This window comes from Chlorocebus sabaeus, chromosome 10 (genome assembly GCF_047675955.1).
Source record: "Chlorocebus sabaeus isolate Y175 chromosome 10, mChlSab1.0.hap1, whole genome shotgun sequence".
NCBI lineage: Eukaryota > Metazoa > Chordata > Mammalia > Primates > Cercopithecidae > Chlorocebus > Chlorocebus sabaeus.
Genome location: NC_132913.1, coordinates 57,253,138 through 57,271,083, shown reverse-complemented (window position 1 = coordinate 57,271,083; position 17,946 = coordinate 57,253,138). Strand labels below are relative to the sequence as shown.

The following is a 17,946-nucleotide window of genomic DNA, read 5'->3' as shown; positions in this document are numbered from 1 at the left end:
GTAATACTGCCTCTTCATGTAGGAAACTTGATAACTACAGAAAGGCATTAAACAGACAGGCAAGAGTACTAATCACAGTAGAAATCTGTTGCATTCAGAGAGAAAAGTTTTTGTACTTGAACTACCTAATAATGTACTATAACTTTGCACTTACTATATTTGATTAGAGGATTTATAACATACTGTATGTTATAAATTGGAAATATTTTGTATGTTAAGCTTCTACATTAGAATTTTTGTTATATACAAAGATATAGACACAATAAAAAGAAGCAACTACAGTAGTCTCCCCATATCTAGAATTTCACTTTCCATGGTTTCAGTTACTTGTGGTCAACCACGGTCAGAAAATATTAAATGGAAAATTTCACAAATAAACAGTTCAACAATTTTAAACTATGCACCATTCTGAGCACCGTGATGAAATCTCATACTGTCCCATTTGGTCCTGTCCAGGATGTGAATCATCCCTTTGTCCAGAATATCCATCTCTGTTATCAGATCAACTGCCGTAATATCCCAATGACTGTGTTCCAGTAACCCTTATTTTACTTAATAATGGCCCCAAAGCATAAGAGCAGTGATGCTGGCATACTGTTGTAATTGTTCTATTTTATTATCATGTTGCTAATCTCTTACTGTGCTTAATTTATAAACTTCATCATGTATAGGAAAAAACAGTATATATGGGGTTTGATACTACCCATGGTTAGTTTCAGCCATCCTCTGGGGGCCTTGGAACAGATCCCCGGTGATAAGGAGATACTACTATACAAATTATTTATGTTCTTACAACACAGATGTGAAATAAGACCAAAAAAAAGGGGAATTTGACAAATGAGGGAGAGGATCTAGCTAAGGTTAAATTGTATCAGTACACTGCCAAGAATTAATAGTACTTCAGGTATAGGCCCTGCTTCGTGTGTTAATAATACTACAAGTACAAAATGTGACATGTAAATAGTCATCAAAAGCAGAACAACACGTTTGCAAGTTTTATCTTGAGCAGTGGGTGAAAATGGGGTCTCAAATAGGCTTTTTGGGGTCAGATATCTTTGGAAAGAGACTGCTATAAATAAAGGGAATACAGAATCAGTGTGATCCGGAATCCTAGTGGTGTGGCCATGGCCAACATAAACAAATGAAATGCCCATAAATCTTTATTGCCTCACCTGTCACCAATGCAGCATGCAAGAACCGAGCTGGGAGAAAGTAGAGCTCATTATCCTGAAGACTTCTGTGAACTGCCTCTGTTTGCTAGCAATCATATTTGCCTGATCCCTCAATTGTTCTTCCTGTGCCCTGGCTACTGCCAAAAGAGGTCAAACCTTCCAAAAATTAGGACATGGAGTAAATAACTTTGCACTTATGACATTCAAATCTATGATCTTGACCATAACTGAGCTGTAAGCATTGTTTATCAATATTTATAGTCAGCTTTCATGACCAATGTCTCCCACTCTCCTCAGCAATTCCAAACTTCAGGTCACATTCTTTTTCACCCAGAAGAATTCACCTTTTACCTAACCCCTGAAAACTAAAGCAATCAAAGGTGATCTGCCTGAGCTTCCCATTTCCCTTAAAGCCAGTGGAACTTACCTCTATCTCCATCCATTCTTTCCTCCTTCCCTCCAGTTTCCTCAGAGGATAAGGTGACCATTCTCTTATTCAAGGCAATACCACCCAGTCTGCTCTGGGTACGTTGCTTAATTGATTCCTCAGAAAATTGTTTTTGTTTTGTCTCACTTGTGAGTGGGAAGTAGCAAATAAAAACAATTTCTTAAAGTATTAAGCTTTTTTTCTTAGTTCTTAAAATTGCAAACATACTAACATGGATGAACTAAAACTATACATCAGACTAGTTACACCACCTCACAAAAAAAGGACTGCTCCTAAGTAACTTCAGAGCACAAAACTTTGACTATATATCTTTGGTGGGATGCAATGAGGACAAAATAATCTGGAAACAATTTAAAATTTGTTATACTTTTTAAACATTTTTTAAAATTTAAGAAATTTTAAAGTTTTATTCAATAATTTCACTGTTTAACATAGTACTGAGTTTGATATTTTGAAGCCATTTTCTTTATTTTATGGGAAGGTAATTTTCTTAGGTATGATGTACCGTGATTGTGTAAGAGAAGACTCTCAATCCTAAGGCATGCATGTTAAAAGTACTTTAGCAGTAAGGTCTGCAACTTACTTCATTTAACAGAGAGAAAGCAAGAGAACATATACAGAACAATGTTAACAAGGTGATGGTTATATTAGTATATGGGTGTTCACAAGACTATTTTGTCAGCTTTTCTCTACGTTTGGAATTTTTCATAAAAAAATAGCATTGTAAAACCTCATTTTGGTAAAAAGTACATTTATATGCATATGTTCTTAGAAAAAGTCTTGTAAGGATACAACCTAGGTTAGGAAATCTGGTAGTAAAAATATATTATTTCTTATTTTTTATTATTTGTGTTTTCTAAATTTTAATAAAAATTTAGTGCTTTTGTTATAAAAAATTAACTTTATACACTGCAATAATGCATATTAAGTATTTAATTCAAGATTACAGGCTAAATATCTGCTTTTGTCCCTCATTCTTTTTAAAAACAATCCCACTGAAATAAAGATAGAAAAGAAATGAAGAAATATTCCCACAGAATATAGAAAAAGGATGAAGTGGCAGGTGAGATTTCACCAGCAAATAGGAGATGTCAATAACATTTCTGAAAGACTGGAGAAGATAGAGGCATGATGACAGAGAAAAGATATGTGATATCAGAAAGTTAAAGAAAAGCAAGAATTGATCTATCCATTAGAATGTCAACTCTGGGCTCAGAATCAGCACACGAGGCAGAAGACAGGAGTCATAAGTATAAAATGACTATGAAAACAGCATAATTATTTGAAGGACTGTATGTAGACTTCACTACATAGGACCCCAATTCCTTCCCCAACTCTGACTAAACAGAGCATTCAGGGGGCTTGGCATTTACCTCACAGAAAAAACAGATCATCCACAACAACAAAAACCAGCCTATTCGTATCCAAAGAAACTGAACAAGGGGCTTCTAATGTGAATGTTAGCATCTGGGTGCTCCAACCTAGAGTGATCAGCCCTTCTCCCATCCCTAATCCAAATCTGATAGTCAACACACCTTACCCATGTACACAGACTAGAGACAATTATTAGGACCAAACCTCTTTACACCTCAGTAAAATAAACCCACATGAGCTACCCAGACCACCTCTCCAGGACAATCAGGAATCATCAGGCAAATGAGGAAAACTAACAACATGAAAGACTAATATAAGTTTTTCAAGCAATTTGGAAGGATAAAGGATAATTTAGAGAGAGAAACAGATAGAGATAAAAAAGAAACACCCTAAACTCATTCAGAAAGATTTTTAGAGAAAATTCTATACAGATGGTAAGAACAAGATACTGGAGAGAGGAAATCTATATGTGTATAAAACAAAAAGAACAAATGATATAAAAGATAAAACACATTACAAAATTAAAAGATCAGTCTTGGAGATCCAATATCCAATTACAAGTCCCAAAAAAGAATAAAATGTTAAGAAGGAAAGTATTGCTATATAACAAAATACCCTCATGCTCAGTGGCTTAAAAAGAATTATCTCCAACAGTTTCTGAGGGTCAGGCATCTGGGAGCAGCTTAGTGGTGTGGTTCTGGCTAAGGAGCTCTCCTGAAATTACTATCAAACTTGCAGTCATTTAAAGGCTTAACTGGCACCAGATGCAGTGGCTCACACCTGTAATCCCGGACTTTGGAAGGCCGAGGCAGAAGGATTGCTTTGAGGCCAGGAGTTTGAGGCCAGCCTGAATAATACAGAGAGACTTTGTCTCTTTAGTTTAAAAAAAAAAAAAAATTTTTTTTTAAGAAAAAAATAACAAAATTAAATAAAGGCTTAACTGGGACAGGAAGTTTCACAACCAAGGTCACTCACATGACTACTGGGGAAAGAAGCCTCAGTTCCTCACTCACATGGGCCTCCACAGGGATACTCATGCCATGGCAGCTGGCTTCCACCAGAATGAGTAATCCGAGAGAGAGAGAAAGTAACAAAGACAGAAGCCGTAATGTCTTTCATTACCTAATATGAGAAATGATATACCTTCACTTCTGCCATATTCTATAGGTCATGCACATCAATGTAGGAGAAGACTACACAGGGCATCAGGACCAGGAGATAGAGATCATTCAGAAGAACCATCTTGGAGGATGACTATACCAGTTATCAAACAAACAAACAAAAAATTCATGGGAAAAAAAATCTCATAGTTTCAGAGATATGAATCTTCAGACTGAAAAGGCTCATTAAGCACTAAGGAGGATGGGAAAAAAATCTCTTAGATACAAATGATAAAACTTCAGATCTCTAAGGATCAGATAATCACAAATTTGTCACAGGAAAGGAAAAAATGCTCACCTACGAAGGTGTAAGAATTAGATTACCACCAGACTTTTTATCAAATGAATGGTAGAAGACAAAGAGGCAATGCCTTCAGTTGTAAATTTGTGACAGAATATGTTTATCAACCTGGAATTCTACATCCATCTAAATGAACAATCAAGTGTGAGAGTAGACTCAAGTCCCTTCCAGAAATAAAGAACCAGGTGGTTGAGCTACCAAACGTCATTATTAAGATTTGAGCTAGGCACGGTGGAGCATGATTATAGTCCCAGATACTAGGTAGGCTGAGGTGGGAGAATCGCTTGAGCTCGGGAGTTCAAATCCAGCCTGGGTGAGATAGCAATGCCTTATCTCTTAAAGAAGAAAAAAATAAAAATAAAAATAAAAATAAAAATAAAAATAAAAATATATATATATATACACACACACACACACACACACACTTGAATTGGCACCCCAATAAAACAAGATTTCAAAAAGAGATGGCATTAATATGCAAGAAACTCTATTATCAATCCCAAAAGGGGAAAATCCTCAGGTAATGGCTGTAGGGCATGCCTAAAGAACAAATGGACCAGATTGGAAAAGAATTCCATGCAAAGGACAGTATGATTGAGTAGGAAGAATAACAGAGATATCATAAAAGCACACTGGTTCTTGCTACAATAAAATTTTAAAAATAAAATTTAAAAAGACAGTTGGGGAACTTCAGGGAAAACAAAAGGCAACATAACAAAGTCATGGTTCATATAGAAACAAATAAAAGGTCATATGGGTTTAGCAATCAAGGGACTGGAAGAAAAGAGGCTATGTACTAAAGATAGTCTCTTTGAAGGGGTCCAGGAGTTGGGCCACCAGATTCAAAAATAGTCAATGGTTCTAGCCTTGTACTCAATAGCATTTAAAAAGTCATACTAATACAAACTCTTCATTGTTTTTAAGAGTCAACCTTCACATGGAAGACATTAATGTGACTGCAAAACAGAATGTCAGCAACCTTGACAATTTAAAAGTTAAAAAGTATCTGAAAAAAGGCAGGAGGTAGAAGAGGAAAGGAAGGATGGGGTGCTTATTAGTTCATTTTATATGAAGCAGTATCAAGATACTGACTACTGCAAATAGAACAATACATAAATATTATATTAAACATGTAAAAAAACAAAAATAAAATTATCAATTTTTGGAAAGAAGAGAGAAAGGGAAAGTAGTGTCAATAAACTAAACCCTCTTCTTTCTTTCATATGATAAAGTCAACTGATGCTAGGTAAATTCCATAAACAGAATTTCAGTACAGGTTAAGTATCCCTTATCTGAAATGCTTGGGACCATTAGTGTCTCAGATTTCAGATTTTTTTCAGACTTCAGAATATTTACATAGACATAATGAGATATCTTGGGGATGGGACCCAAGTCTAAACACAAAATTCATTTATGTTTCATATACACTTTATACATACAGGCTATGGTGATTTTACACAACCCCCTTTTTTTTTTTTTTGCTCTTGTCACCCAGGCTGCAGTGCAATGGCACTATCTCAGCTCACTGAAACCTGTCTCCTGGTTCAAGCAATTCTCCTGCCTCAGCCTCCCGTGTAGCTGGGATTACAGGTATGCACCACCATGCCCAGCTAATTTTTTTGTATTTTTAGTAGAGATGGGTTTCACCATGTTGGTCAGGCTGGTGTCAAACTCCTGACCTCAAGTGATCTACCCACCTCGGCCTCCCAAAGTGCTGGGATTACAGATATGAGCCACCGCACTCAGGCTTATGCAACATTTTACATAATTTTGTAAATGAAATATAGTTTTGACTGCAACCCATCACAAGAGGTCAAGTGTGAAACTTTCCACTTGTGGCATCATGCCACGACTATATGCCAATCAACTGGAAAACCTAAAAGAAATGGATAAATTGGCCTTTGGGCTTTCAGACCTGTAACAATGGCCTCTTGGGGGTTTTTGGCCTTCAGCCTCAGATCGGGTGCTGTACTTTCAGCTTCTCCGGTTTTGAGGGTTTTAGACTTGGAATGAACCATGGTACTAACTTTTCTCATCCCCCAGTTTGCAGATGGCCGATCATGGGATGTCACCTTTGTAATTATGTAAGCCAATTCTCCCTAGTAAACTCCCTTTCATATATACATATCCTACCATTTCTGTCCCTCTGGAAAAACCTAATAGAGATTTTGAACTTCATAGCTCTCTAGTAACAGACCCAAACGAAAAGGAAATCAACAAGTTGCCAGAAAAGAAATTCAAAAGGTGAATCTTAAGTCAAAAACTTTCCACATGTGGCATCATGCCACCAGTGGAAAGTCAAAGCTCAGAAAGTTTTGGATTTTGGCACATTTTAGATTTCAGATTTTCAGATTAGGGATGCTCAATCTGTATTCTTTCTGTCAAAGTTATATCTTGAATATTAACTATACCTGATGGTTTAGAACCCATTAGGCTAAATTTGAATTGATCTCTACAAATTTCTTCAGGAAGTTGGTTATGTGTTTAGGTGCACAAAAATGCATGAAAATGTACATGCATGCTCGAATGCATATAAATGTGTGTATTTTAACTAAATGCATGACTTTATTTTCTTTCTGCATTTTCTAAAAATTAAAGAAAAAATTTGCTGGAATGCAAGAAATAGTCAGGGAAGGGAATATCCCGGTTAACTAAAGACTGACACTAAGATTTAATCTATTTCTCCAATGTGTGTAAAAGGCTACTATCATACAGAGACATGGTATCCTCTCTCACTGTATAAATTCTAATGCTAATCTTAATGGAAATGAGAAGTTCACCTGATTTTAAGAAATAATGAAGGGGTACCAGAAAGAGGCACTAGGGCACTAGAAGCATCTGAAACTATTTGAAGGATTTTAAGATAATTTCAAAGAAAAAGATCAAGATAAGTAAATATATATTGATGGATCTCACAAATCTAAGAGACCGTTTAACAGAAGAGAACAAAAGGAGCATACTATATTGCTACCATCAGGAAGAACTTCCTAACAATTATATCTACTAACAACAGAATGGACTGTCTATAATAAAAGTCTGATCTTCCATCACTATATTACTTAAAGACCAAATAAACACTAGAAATAATAAGTCTGTAATGTTTTAAATTAGTAAAAGATTGGACTACATCATCCCTAAAGTAGTAAGTATAATTATGAGAGTTCTAAACTAATAACTTTGACTTACCAACATCCATTGCAGTTTCCATAAAGCTTTTCTGTCGTGAAGCAAATTCTGCAAGCAATTTCTGCTGCCTCTCTCTAGCCTTCTGTCGCCTAGATTAAACAGAAATAAAGTTTTAAGTATCAGATGTGCTTAAGACCTAGCTACTATATTTCAAGAGTATATAATGTATGAAAATGTATATATGTATGTCTTTAGGTGCACAAAAATGCATGAAAATGTACATGCATGCTTGAATGCATATATATATGTATGTATTTTAACTAAATGCATGACTTTATTTTCTTTCCACATTTTCTAAAAATTAAAGAAAAAATTTGCTGGAATGCAAGAAATAGTCAAGGAAGGGAATATCCTGGTTAACCCCTGACACACAGTTGAGAACAATCCATTTTTTGTATTATGTATTAAATTTCTTCTAATATTTGATTGTCCTTAAAAGGATTCTACTAATTTTAAAAGGTTGCAAACTCACTGGTTTAATAAAAATAAAAGCCAAGATGTACTTTAAAATGTGAAATAATAATTAAGGTAGATAGAATATTTGGATTTCCAACAACACAAGTTCCTAAGTATATGTCAGAAGGCAGCAAGAGCAAGAATAGTCTTTTTTAGCAAGAGACTAACAATTTAACCCCAGGCACAAATAACAGTAAACTGATTGCTAGAAGAAGCTATGATGTTTAGATATAAACAAAGTCTAAAAGATAAGAACAGTCATATTTACTGTTACCCTAAGAATAGGTCTCTCCTAACAGAGAATGAACAGAAGCCAGTAAGTTTCCCAGTTTCTACTAGGACATATTTCAAGTTTGGTTTATTTTGCATAAAGTAAAGGAATGTGAAGGAGTCTCAAACACAACATAAGACAAAACTGTATTACAAAGCCCTAAATATTCCCTTGGATTAATTCACTATATTATATTTATTATGTATGCCTTATCTACTTCCAAAGAATATTTTAATTGCAACTGGTTGCCAAAAAAAAAAAAAAAAAAAAAAAATTCCACCAATACAATGTTACCATAACATAGGAATAGGAAAATAAGTCAAAGGCGACAGGTTTCTTCAGATTATGTGACGCTAACAATACCAGTAAGCATAAAGTTTCACTCCCAGCAAGGAAAGGTTAAATTAGTAATTTAAACAAGAAGTGAAGGAGAGGAAGAAGAAGAAAAGAAAGTTTAGAAAAGGTAAATTATATGTTAGTTCATGGATGAGATAAACTTTTTACTTGAACAAAACTCAAAGAGGAGCTGATGTTCTCTGTGTCATACCCATAATACAGAAGAAAAATGATAACATAATGGACAGAGTATACTACAGCAGTTTTTTTAATGACCATTTATTATGTCTATACAGTATAGAAGTCAAAGCATTATGTTAAACTGAGAGTCTATGCAATCATTGTTATGGGAAACCTAAAAGTATTTTTCTATTAATCTGATCTGATTCAAGGATATAACATATAAAATTCAGAAGAATGAAATACAGTAATTTTTAAATTATCCACACATTTGCTCCCATCAAATTAGTGGGGATAATCAGGAGCAACTATAAAGTCAAGTTCTGTGGTCCACTTTACCATGAGAAGTTACATATTTTTGACGATAATATTCAAAAAATTGTTAACACTCCTTTTCTAACATTTACAGATAATTTAGGATCCACATAAAAAACTCGCCTTACTATTTTATAACAACAATTCTTTTATACTGTTTTTGAGCCAAAATATTATTATCCAGGTTGATCACTCACCTTATTCATCAAAGTCAACTCTCAATGATGATGGCCATTTCAAAAAATTAAATCTACCCGTCTCCTCTCTTCCCTTTCTGAACATGTCCTAGCATGGAGTGTCAGGACTCGACAGCCTGGCACAGGAGGGCATTTGTGTGGTAAAATTTTAGTTAAATATGTGTAATTTTTTGACTAAAAAGTTAAATATATCTATCTAGATAGATAGATACACAGATAGAGAGAGAGAGAGAGTTATAGGTGTCAGGTATCTCACTGTGAAAGAAGGGAGTTACAGAGTTACAAATATGGAAAGAGAGAAAACAAGAATGACTCCTAGAGTGATAGATTGAAACTGAAAGTATCAGAGTGAACTCATAGTTTTCAGTACATAAAGGTAGACATAAAACTAAATATAAATTTCTCCCTTCCTCTCTCTCACTACCTTCCAAAACAAACACAGACTTACAAAGAAACACACACACAATTTTCCCCAGCTCTGTCCTAAGAGGACCTGAGACATCTATACTTCATTAGAATAAACACATGGACTGGGGTTTCTAAATACCATTCTCTCTTTTTTATTTATTTATTTATTTATTTATTTATTTATTATTAAACTTCAAGTTGTAGGGTACATGTGCACAACGTGCAGGTTTGCTACATATGTATACTTGTGCCATGTTGGTGTGCTGCACCCATCAACTCGTCATTTACATCAGGTATAACTCCCAATGCAATCCCTCCCCCCTCCCCCCTCCCCATGATAGGCCCCGGTGTGTGATGTTCCCCTTCCCGAGTCCAAGTGATCTCATTGTTCAGTTCCCACCTACGAGTGAGAACATGCGGTGTTTGGTTTTCTGTTCTTGTGATAGTTTGCTAAGAATGATGGTTTCCAGCTGCATCCATGTCCCTACAAAGGACACAAACTCATCCTTTTTTATGGCTGCATAGTATTCCATGGTGTATATGTGCCACATTTTCTTAATCCAATCTGTCACTGATGGACATTTGGGTTGATTCCAAGTCTTTGCTATTGTGAATAGTGCTGCAATAAACATACGTGTGCATGTGTCCTTATAGCAGCATAATTTATAATCCTTTGGGTATATACCCAGTAATGGGATGGCTGGGTCATATGGTACCATTCAGGACATAGGCATGGGCAAAGACTTCATGTCTAAAACACCAAAAGCAACGGCAGCAAAAGCCAAAATTGACAAATGGGATCTCATCAAACTAAAGAGCTTCTGCACAGCAAAAGAAACTACCATCAGAGTGAGCAGGCAACCTACAGAATGGGAGAAAATTTTTGCAATCTACTCATCTGACAAAGGGCTAATATCCAGAACCTACAAAGAACTCAAACAAATTTACAAGAAAAAAACAAACAACCCCATCCAAAAGTGGGCAAAGGATATGAACAGACATTTCTCAAAAGAAGACATTCATACAGCCAACAGACACATGAAAAAATGCTCATCATCACTGGCCATCAGAGAAATGCAAATCAAAACCACAATGAGATACCATCTCACACCAGTTAGAATGGCGATCATTAAAAAGTCAGGAAACAACAGGTGCTGGAGAGGATGTGGAGAAATAGGAACACTTTTACACTGTTGGTGGGAGTGTAAACTAGTTCAACCATTATGGAAAACAGTATGGTGATTCCTCAAGGATCTAGAACTAGATGTACCATTCTCTCTTAAAAGCAACCAGGACACCTCGGAGCAATGGCTGACTCCAAGTACAGGATAAGCCTGCAACATCTTTTTTTTTTTTTTTTTTTTTTTTTTTGAGATGGAGTCTCTATTGCCAAGGCTGGAGTGCAGTGGCGTGATCTAGGGTCACTGTAACCTCTGCCTCCTGGGTTCAAGCGATCCTCGTGCTTCAGCCTCCTGAGTAGACGGGATTACAGGCACGCACCACCATGCCCGACTAATTTTTGTATTGTTAGTAGAGACGGAGTTTCACCACATTGGCCAGGCTGATCTCAAACTCCTGACCTCAAGTCATCTGCCCATCTCAGCCTCCCAAAGTGCTGGGATTACAGGTGTGAGTCACCACCTGGCCAAGCGTGGAACATCTTATTGCCCCAGAAAATAAGAATATGCTCAAAGAATGATGGGGACAGATCAACAGGACCCAGAAACCAGCTTGACGTGACTCCTAGTGGCCAAATCTGTAATAATTTGAGCACCAAAATTAATAACAAGCATATGAGATTATAACCCATAAAATAAAATAAGAACCCATGAGTCCATACTGATAAAAATGAATGAATATAAAGTTGATATGGATTGGGATATTACAGTATCTCAAAATATCTCTCTACAAATTATGTATTAATTGTAAAGTGGGGTGGGAAAGGTAATTTGACTGTGAAGAAGTCTGGCAGACATGGTCAAAGTAAATCACCAGTGATGAAACAAATTGAAATCATATAACACCTTATGGGATACAATGAAAACAAAACAGCAACACTTCATTGACATTCCTGCCAAAGTTGTATAAACTGAGTCAAAATATAAAGGGAAAACAGAGAATCCCAAATTAAGAGATATTCTACAATGTTACTACTGCTTCATAATCTTTAAAAGTGCCAAGGTCATGAAAATAAAAACTTCTATATTGAAGGAGAACAAAGAGGCATGACAATTAAGTGCAAGGAGTGATTATGAACTGGATCTTTCTGCTATAAGAAATATTAGTGGCTGGGCACAGTGCCTCATGCCTGTAATCCCAGCACTTTCGGATGCCAAGGCGGGTGGATCACAAGGTCAGGAGTTCAAGACCAGCCTGGCCAACATGGTGAAACCCTGTCTCTACTAAAAATACAAAAATTAGCCTGGCGTAGTGGCAGGCGCCTGTAATCGCAGCTACTCGGGAGGCTGAGGCAGAGAATTGCTTGAACCTGGGAGGCAGAGGCTGCAGTGAGTCGAGATCACGCCACTGCTCTCCAGCCTGGGTGACAGAGCGAGACTCTGTCTCAAAAACGAAAAAAAAAGAAACAAAGAAAGAAAAGAAATATTATTGAGGGCTAGGAGAAGTGGCTCATGCCTGTAATCACACCACTTTGTGGAGCTGAGGCGGGAGGATCACTTGAGCCCAGGAGTTTGAGATCAGCCTGGGTAATATAGCAAGACCTCATCTCTATAACTGATTTTTAAAAATTAGCCAGGCATGGTGGCACACACCTGTAGTACCAGCTATTCAAGAGGCTGAGGCGGGAGAATCACTTGAGCCTAGGAGGTCAAGGCAGAAGTGAGCCGTGATCATGCCACTACACTCCAGCCTGAGTGACAGAGCATAACCCTGTCTCCAAAAAAAAAGAAAAGAAAAAAGGAGAAGAGAAGAGAAGAGAGGGGAGGGGAGGGGAGGGGAGGGGAGGGGAGGGGAGGGGAGGGGAGACATTACTGGGACAACTATCAAAACTTGGGATCTAAAGATTTAATCATACTCAAATATCATATTGATTTGCTAATTCTCATAGTAGAGGGTACAAAGAACTTCCTGAACCATTTATGTAAGTTTAAGATTCCTTCAAAATAAAAAGCTTTTTAAAATTAAATCCATCCTCAAAGGACAAATATTTGCCACAATGGAAGAAATGGAAGCAAAGAAAAATGTGCTCTAGATGCTCAAAGCATTCTAAGTGACCTCCAAAAATGTTTTGAGCAACAACAGCAGTGACAGACTACATTTTTGGTCTTCTGAATCACTACTTTGCAAATCTGTAAGTTTTGCCATGCTTCTTTAATTAATGCCACTCACTCTACAGCTCACCTTTAAACATGTACACTTACAATCAGAATATGTATGTCCATAGAATGTACTTTTTAAAATCTATTAAACATAAGAAAACCTCAAATGTAACTGCTTGACACTAGTATTAAAGTGCATTTCTATAGCAGGTTTCTATACTAACCAGAAATGGAATGTCATTGTTGTGAATGTTTTCTTAATCGAGATTATTACTTTTCTAAATGGGCATAAATGTAAATAAAGGCCATTAACAAAGAACATACACAAGTTCTGGCAGATTCAGTATAACTCAAAAATTTTCCATTAACTCCTGAGGCAAAGACATTGAAGCTGCATTTTATTACAACCATCTAATGTTTTCTGCTTACATCTTGTTTTCTATGAAGTTAATCTATTATGAAAGTGATACTGAGTTTGTCTAAAGGTGAGGTACTTGGAAATGGATCCTCATTAAGTGTCTATGAATGGTTCTGCCTTTATTATGAAAATCCAAAACAAAACCAAAGGAAAGACAAATGTGAGAAGCATGGTAAGATCCAAATAGTCATCTTAATCCTTAGCTGTCCACTACAAATTAGTTTCAAGTACTTGTCAATACCATCATTGTTCACAAAGAAAGCCTTTAAAATTTTTAGAATATTATTTATTACAGTAGCATCAGGGCCTTTGTAAAAGTACCATCTAAACTATGTCCTCCAGTATCACATTATTAGTAATAATTACCAAAAAAAAACAGATTTTGATTCACTGTTTATCTTCTTTCAAAATAAAAGGATATACTATTACAAAACAGAAAGAAGGATCTGACCACTAACAGAGACCACTAATTGACAAAAATAACAATCTTACCTCATTTTCAACCTTCTAATTTTGTCAGTAGATTTATTACATTCTAGGCTATTACTAATTCAAACTTAATGACTGGTCATCTAAATTATATGTTACTGAATGTCCTTTCTCCCATGGAAACAAATTTTTTGTTAGTTCTTTATAACTCCTATTTAGGAATTCTCCTAAATTCTTAATCTACCGTAGGTTTTGCATATATTAATATAAATTTTTTATAACAAACTTTTTTTTTTTTTTTTTTTTGAGATGGAGTCTCACTCTGTTGCCAGGCAGGAGTGCGATCTCAGCTCACTGTAACCTCAGCCTCCCAGCTTCAAGCAATTCTCCTGCCTCAGCCTCCCTAGTAGCTGGGACTACAGGCACACGCCACCACGCCCAGCTATTTTTTATATTTTTAGTAAAGATGGGGTTTCACCATGTTGGCCAGGATGGTCTTAATCTCCTGACCTCGTGATCCACCCGCCTCGACCTCCCAACAAACTTTTAATTACATCAAAGATGTAGCATAACTATATATGTGACTAAAATTGCTCCTTATACAGGTACCAAAGGATGACCTCCTAACTAATAAATCAAACAGGATGGCCAATCTTATTGAACTCCTGTAGCACTTAACAATTTTGATAAGTTTCTTGCTTTCTGAACTTCCTCTTGTGACTTCTCTAAAGCCACTCACCCCAGTTTTTCTTACTCTGCTCAGCCATCCATTTATCAGTCACCTTTGTAGGTACCCTTTCCTCAGTCATTCCCTTTAATGTTTTTCCCTTGAGTTCTATATTCAGTCTTCTCATTTTCTTACTGTACACTTTCTCCCATATACAAGGATTCTACTATTACCTATGTGCTCATATCTGTATCTCTAAGAATTCTCCCCTAAATCTTAAACCCTATATCTGACTGGACATCTTCACCTGGGTATCCCTCTTAAACTTAGTAGTATCCAGAACTGAACAGATCAGTTTTACTACTGAGCCTGAGACCCCTCCTATACTCCATTATCTTGGTAAAAGAAACATTATCCAAGTCAGAAATCAGGGCACCATTCATGACATCTCCCTCATTTCTCACATCAAGCTGATGACCGAGTCTAACAACTTGTACCTGCTAAATATCTCATATACATCTCCTCCTCTCTTTATTATCATCACTGTCTTAGTTCAGACCCTTATCACACCTGCCCCACTAGATGACTAAGTAGCTTGCTCTCCCAGTTTCCAGTCTTACCCCACTCTAATCTACCAGCATGTAATTATCCTATATATATACACATATATATACACATATGTATACATATAGACACACACACACATATGTTTTTGTTTTTGTTTTTGTTTTTGAGGCAGAGTCTCACTCTGTTGTCCAGGCTGGAGTGCAGTGGTGCAATTTCGGCTCACTGCAAGCTCCGCCTCCTGGGTTGACACCATTCTCCTGCCTCAGCCTCCAGAGTAGCTGGGACTACAGGCGCCCACCACTATGCTCAGCCATTTTTTCGTATTTTTAGTAGAAACAGGGTTTCACCGTGTTAGCCAGGATGGTCTCGATCTCCTGACCTCGTGATCCGGCCGCCTCAGCCTCCCAAAGTGCTGGGATTACAGGCGCGAGCCACCGCGCCCAGTTCTATCCTATATATTATTCCTCACTTAAAATCCTTCCAGTTTCCCTGTAACCATTTATACCCTGTGCCAGTTAATGATATGCAGTTACCTTCTTAGCCTTATGTCCTGCTACTCCCATTAACACTCTCTGCACCCAATATAGTACCTGTTACACTATGTTAACACTACTAACAAACTATCTGTTTACCAGTCTGTCTCTCCATTATAGTATCAATTCCTCGAGGTCAGGAAGTCCAACACCGGACACAGACATGTCTAGAAAAGTGCTTGACTGACACCCAGTGAGTGAGAAATGGATCAATCGAGTAAGATCCATCTTAGGCTTGCTTCCACTGATCATTTAACCCATAACTGCCTATATTTAATTTTAAAAGTAAGAAGATGAAATTATCCAGAAAATACCTCTAAAGTACACTTCAAACTGCTAAATGATGTATTAGTCATACCGCTCACAACAGTAGTCCAAATAACTCTGTTGATAATGATTTTTACCTATATAAAAGAGATCGAGATGACCAAGGTCCTAGGTTCTTAAATTAAGATAATATTGATGTGATCTCTTTGGACCCTCCCTAAGGGGAAATGTACCCTTCCCCTATAATTGTTGCTTTGGTAGACAAATTTGTCTTAAATAATAAAGAAATTAAAACAATGAATATTATTTATAACCTCGGAGAAGTGAGCAATGACTATCTTGAATTTGATCTGAAAACCTTTTTTTTAATGTCCTGGGTCTTTTAGCCTATGTACACTCAGTAGAAGGCATGCTCTTTTTTTTTTTTTTTTTTTTTTTTCTTTAATAAACACTGAACCCTTTCCAAGAGTTTGACAATTATGCTGAGTTTCAATCTCTCAAGATTCACCTTGTCATGTTTATGACAGTAGGGTCAGCAATGTTGACAAGGCTCTTGGGAAACAATTGGTGACAATGCACAGTAACACAACTCTTCTGGCAAACAATGTACCACTGAAAAAAAGAACCATACTATGCTCATAGTCCTTGACCCACAAACCCCACATAACATAGTATATATCTTGAGATTTTAAAAAAATCCCATTCTTTTTTTTTTTTCAAGAAAGTCAAAAGATGAAAAAAAGTTTATAAATATAATTTAACAACAAATTATAAGCAACCTAAAGATCCAAAAGCTAGAAGCATAAGTTAGTCAGAATGTGTTTTAAAACATCACTTTTTAAAAATCAGCAATCATATATTAATAAAGATTAGAAAAGCCCAAAAGAAACTAAAGCAGTTGGATTTTTATTTTGAGAAATGTTTAAATATTTTTTTATTCTCATTTAAAGTTGAACAGTTCAACTTTAACAGTAAGAGAATTATTAGATCCTTACAGCAATAAAAGCAGTAGCAATTTTTCCAAAGAGACATATAGATTTAAGGTAGTAATTTTACGGTGGGGTCAGAAAGTCTCACCTGTCCGTCAATAAACTCAATATATCACATGTACAAGCACTGACCATGCTCCATTCCATTTACGTTACATCAGCTATGACTGTCGCTATTAAACATCCAAGTGATTATCCTCAAATGACCAAAAGGAAAAAAATATCAAATTTTCAACTATACATACGTTTAAAACATTAAAAATAAAAATTACCTTTCTTCTTTGTCCAATGTTTTCTTCTCTGCTGCAGTGACTTTTTTAGGTGGTACAGGAGGGGTCACTTTTCTACATATCTCTTCAATGATGCGTTTGTTCATTCTACTTTGCGACGCAGCTTTTAGTAAAATTCTTTCCACTGCAGTTATACCATCTCCATGACTGTATTTAGGAATTTCTGGTTGGATTAAAATTTCTATGTCATCAAGCCAAGGAGGATAGTAGGAGTTTTGTTTTCCTGAGAGTTTGTGGTGAAGTTTAATTAGCAAAGACAATATGCTTTCTTTAATTTCCAAAATGGCTGTAGTTAACTGTGGAGCTGAGCCAGGAGCAGACCATTTACTTGAAGTTTTGGGACGAACCACCTGATTTGCTTCACTGCTACTGCGATTGATGATTTCCTGAAATTTCTTTCTACGTTCTGCTACTAAACTGAAAACTTGAGCTGTACCAGAATTCTACCATTAAAAAAGAGAAACAAAGAAAAATCAAGAAAAGTTATTTAGCATCATTTTAAAAACATACTAGTACTACATTTTCCAAAGGGAATGCTCAGTTTCATAAAAAGATTTATTCAACAGATTTGCTCTTCAAATAATTCTGTCCCTTGACCTCTCTCTCTCAAATATATTTAATCCCACTCAATCTGGAAAGAGTTATAAGGAGATCATCAGCAGTAACACCACACCTCCTTTTCAACCTTCCGAAAATAGACAAAA

General features: G+C 36.3%; 1 protein-coding gene across 3 annotated transcripts in view; it reads right to left on the bottom strand.

Moving 5' to 3' along the window:
• The window catches only part of UBR3 (ubiquitin protein ligase E3 component n-recognin 3), a 268,897-nt gene that overhangs the window by 123,764 nt on the left and 127,187 nt on the right, over positions 1-17,946 (bottom strand). For all 3 annotated transcript variants that reach the window (XM_038001943.2, XM_007965316.3, XM_038001944.2), the window contains exons 23-24: positions 17,225-17,685; positions 7,642-7,730 (exon numbers count right to left, since the gene is read on the bottom strand). In XM_038001943.2, the coding sequence (XP_037857871.1) occupies positions 7,642-7,730; positions 17,225-17,685 (550 nt within the window). The remainder of the gene's footprint in view (positions 1-7,641; positions 7,731-17,224; positions 17,686-17,946) is intronic.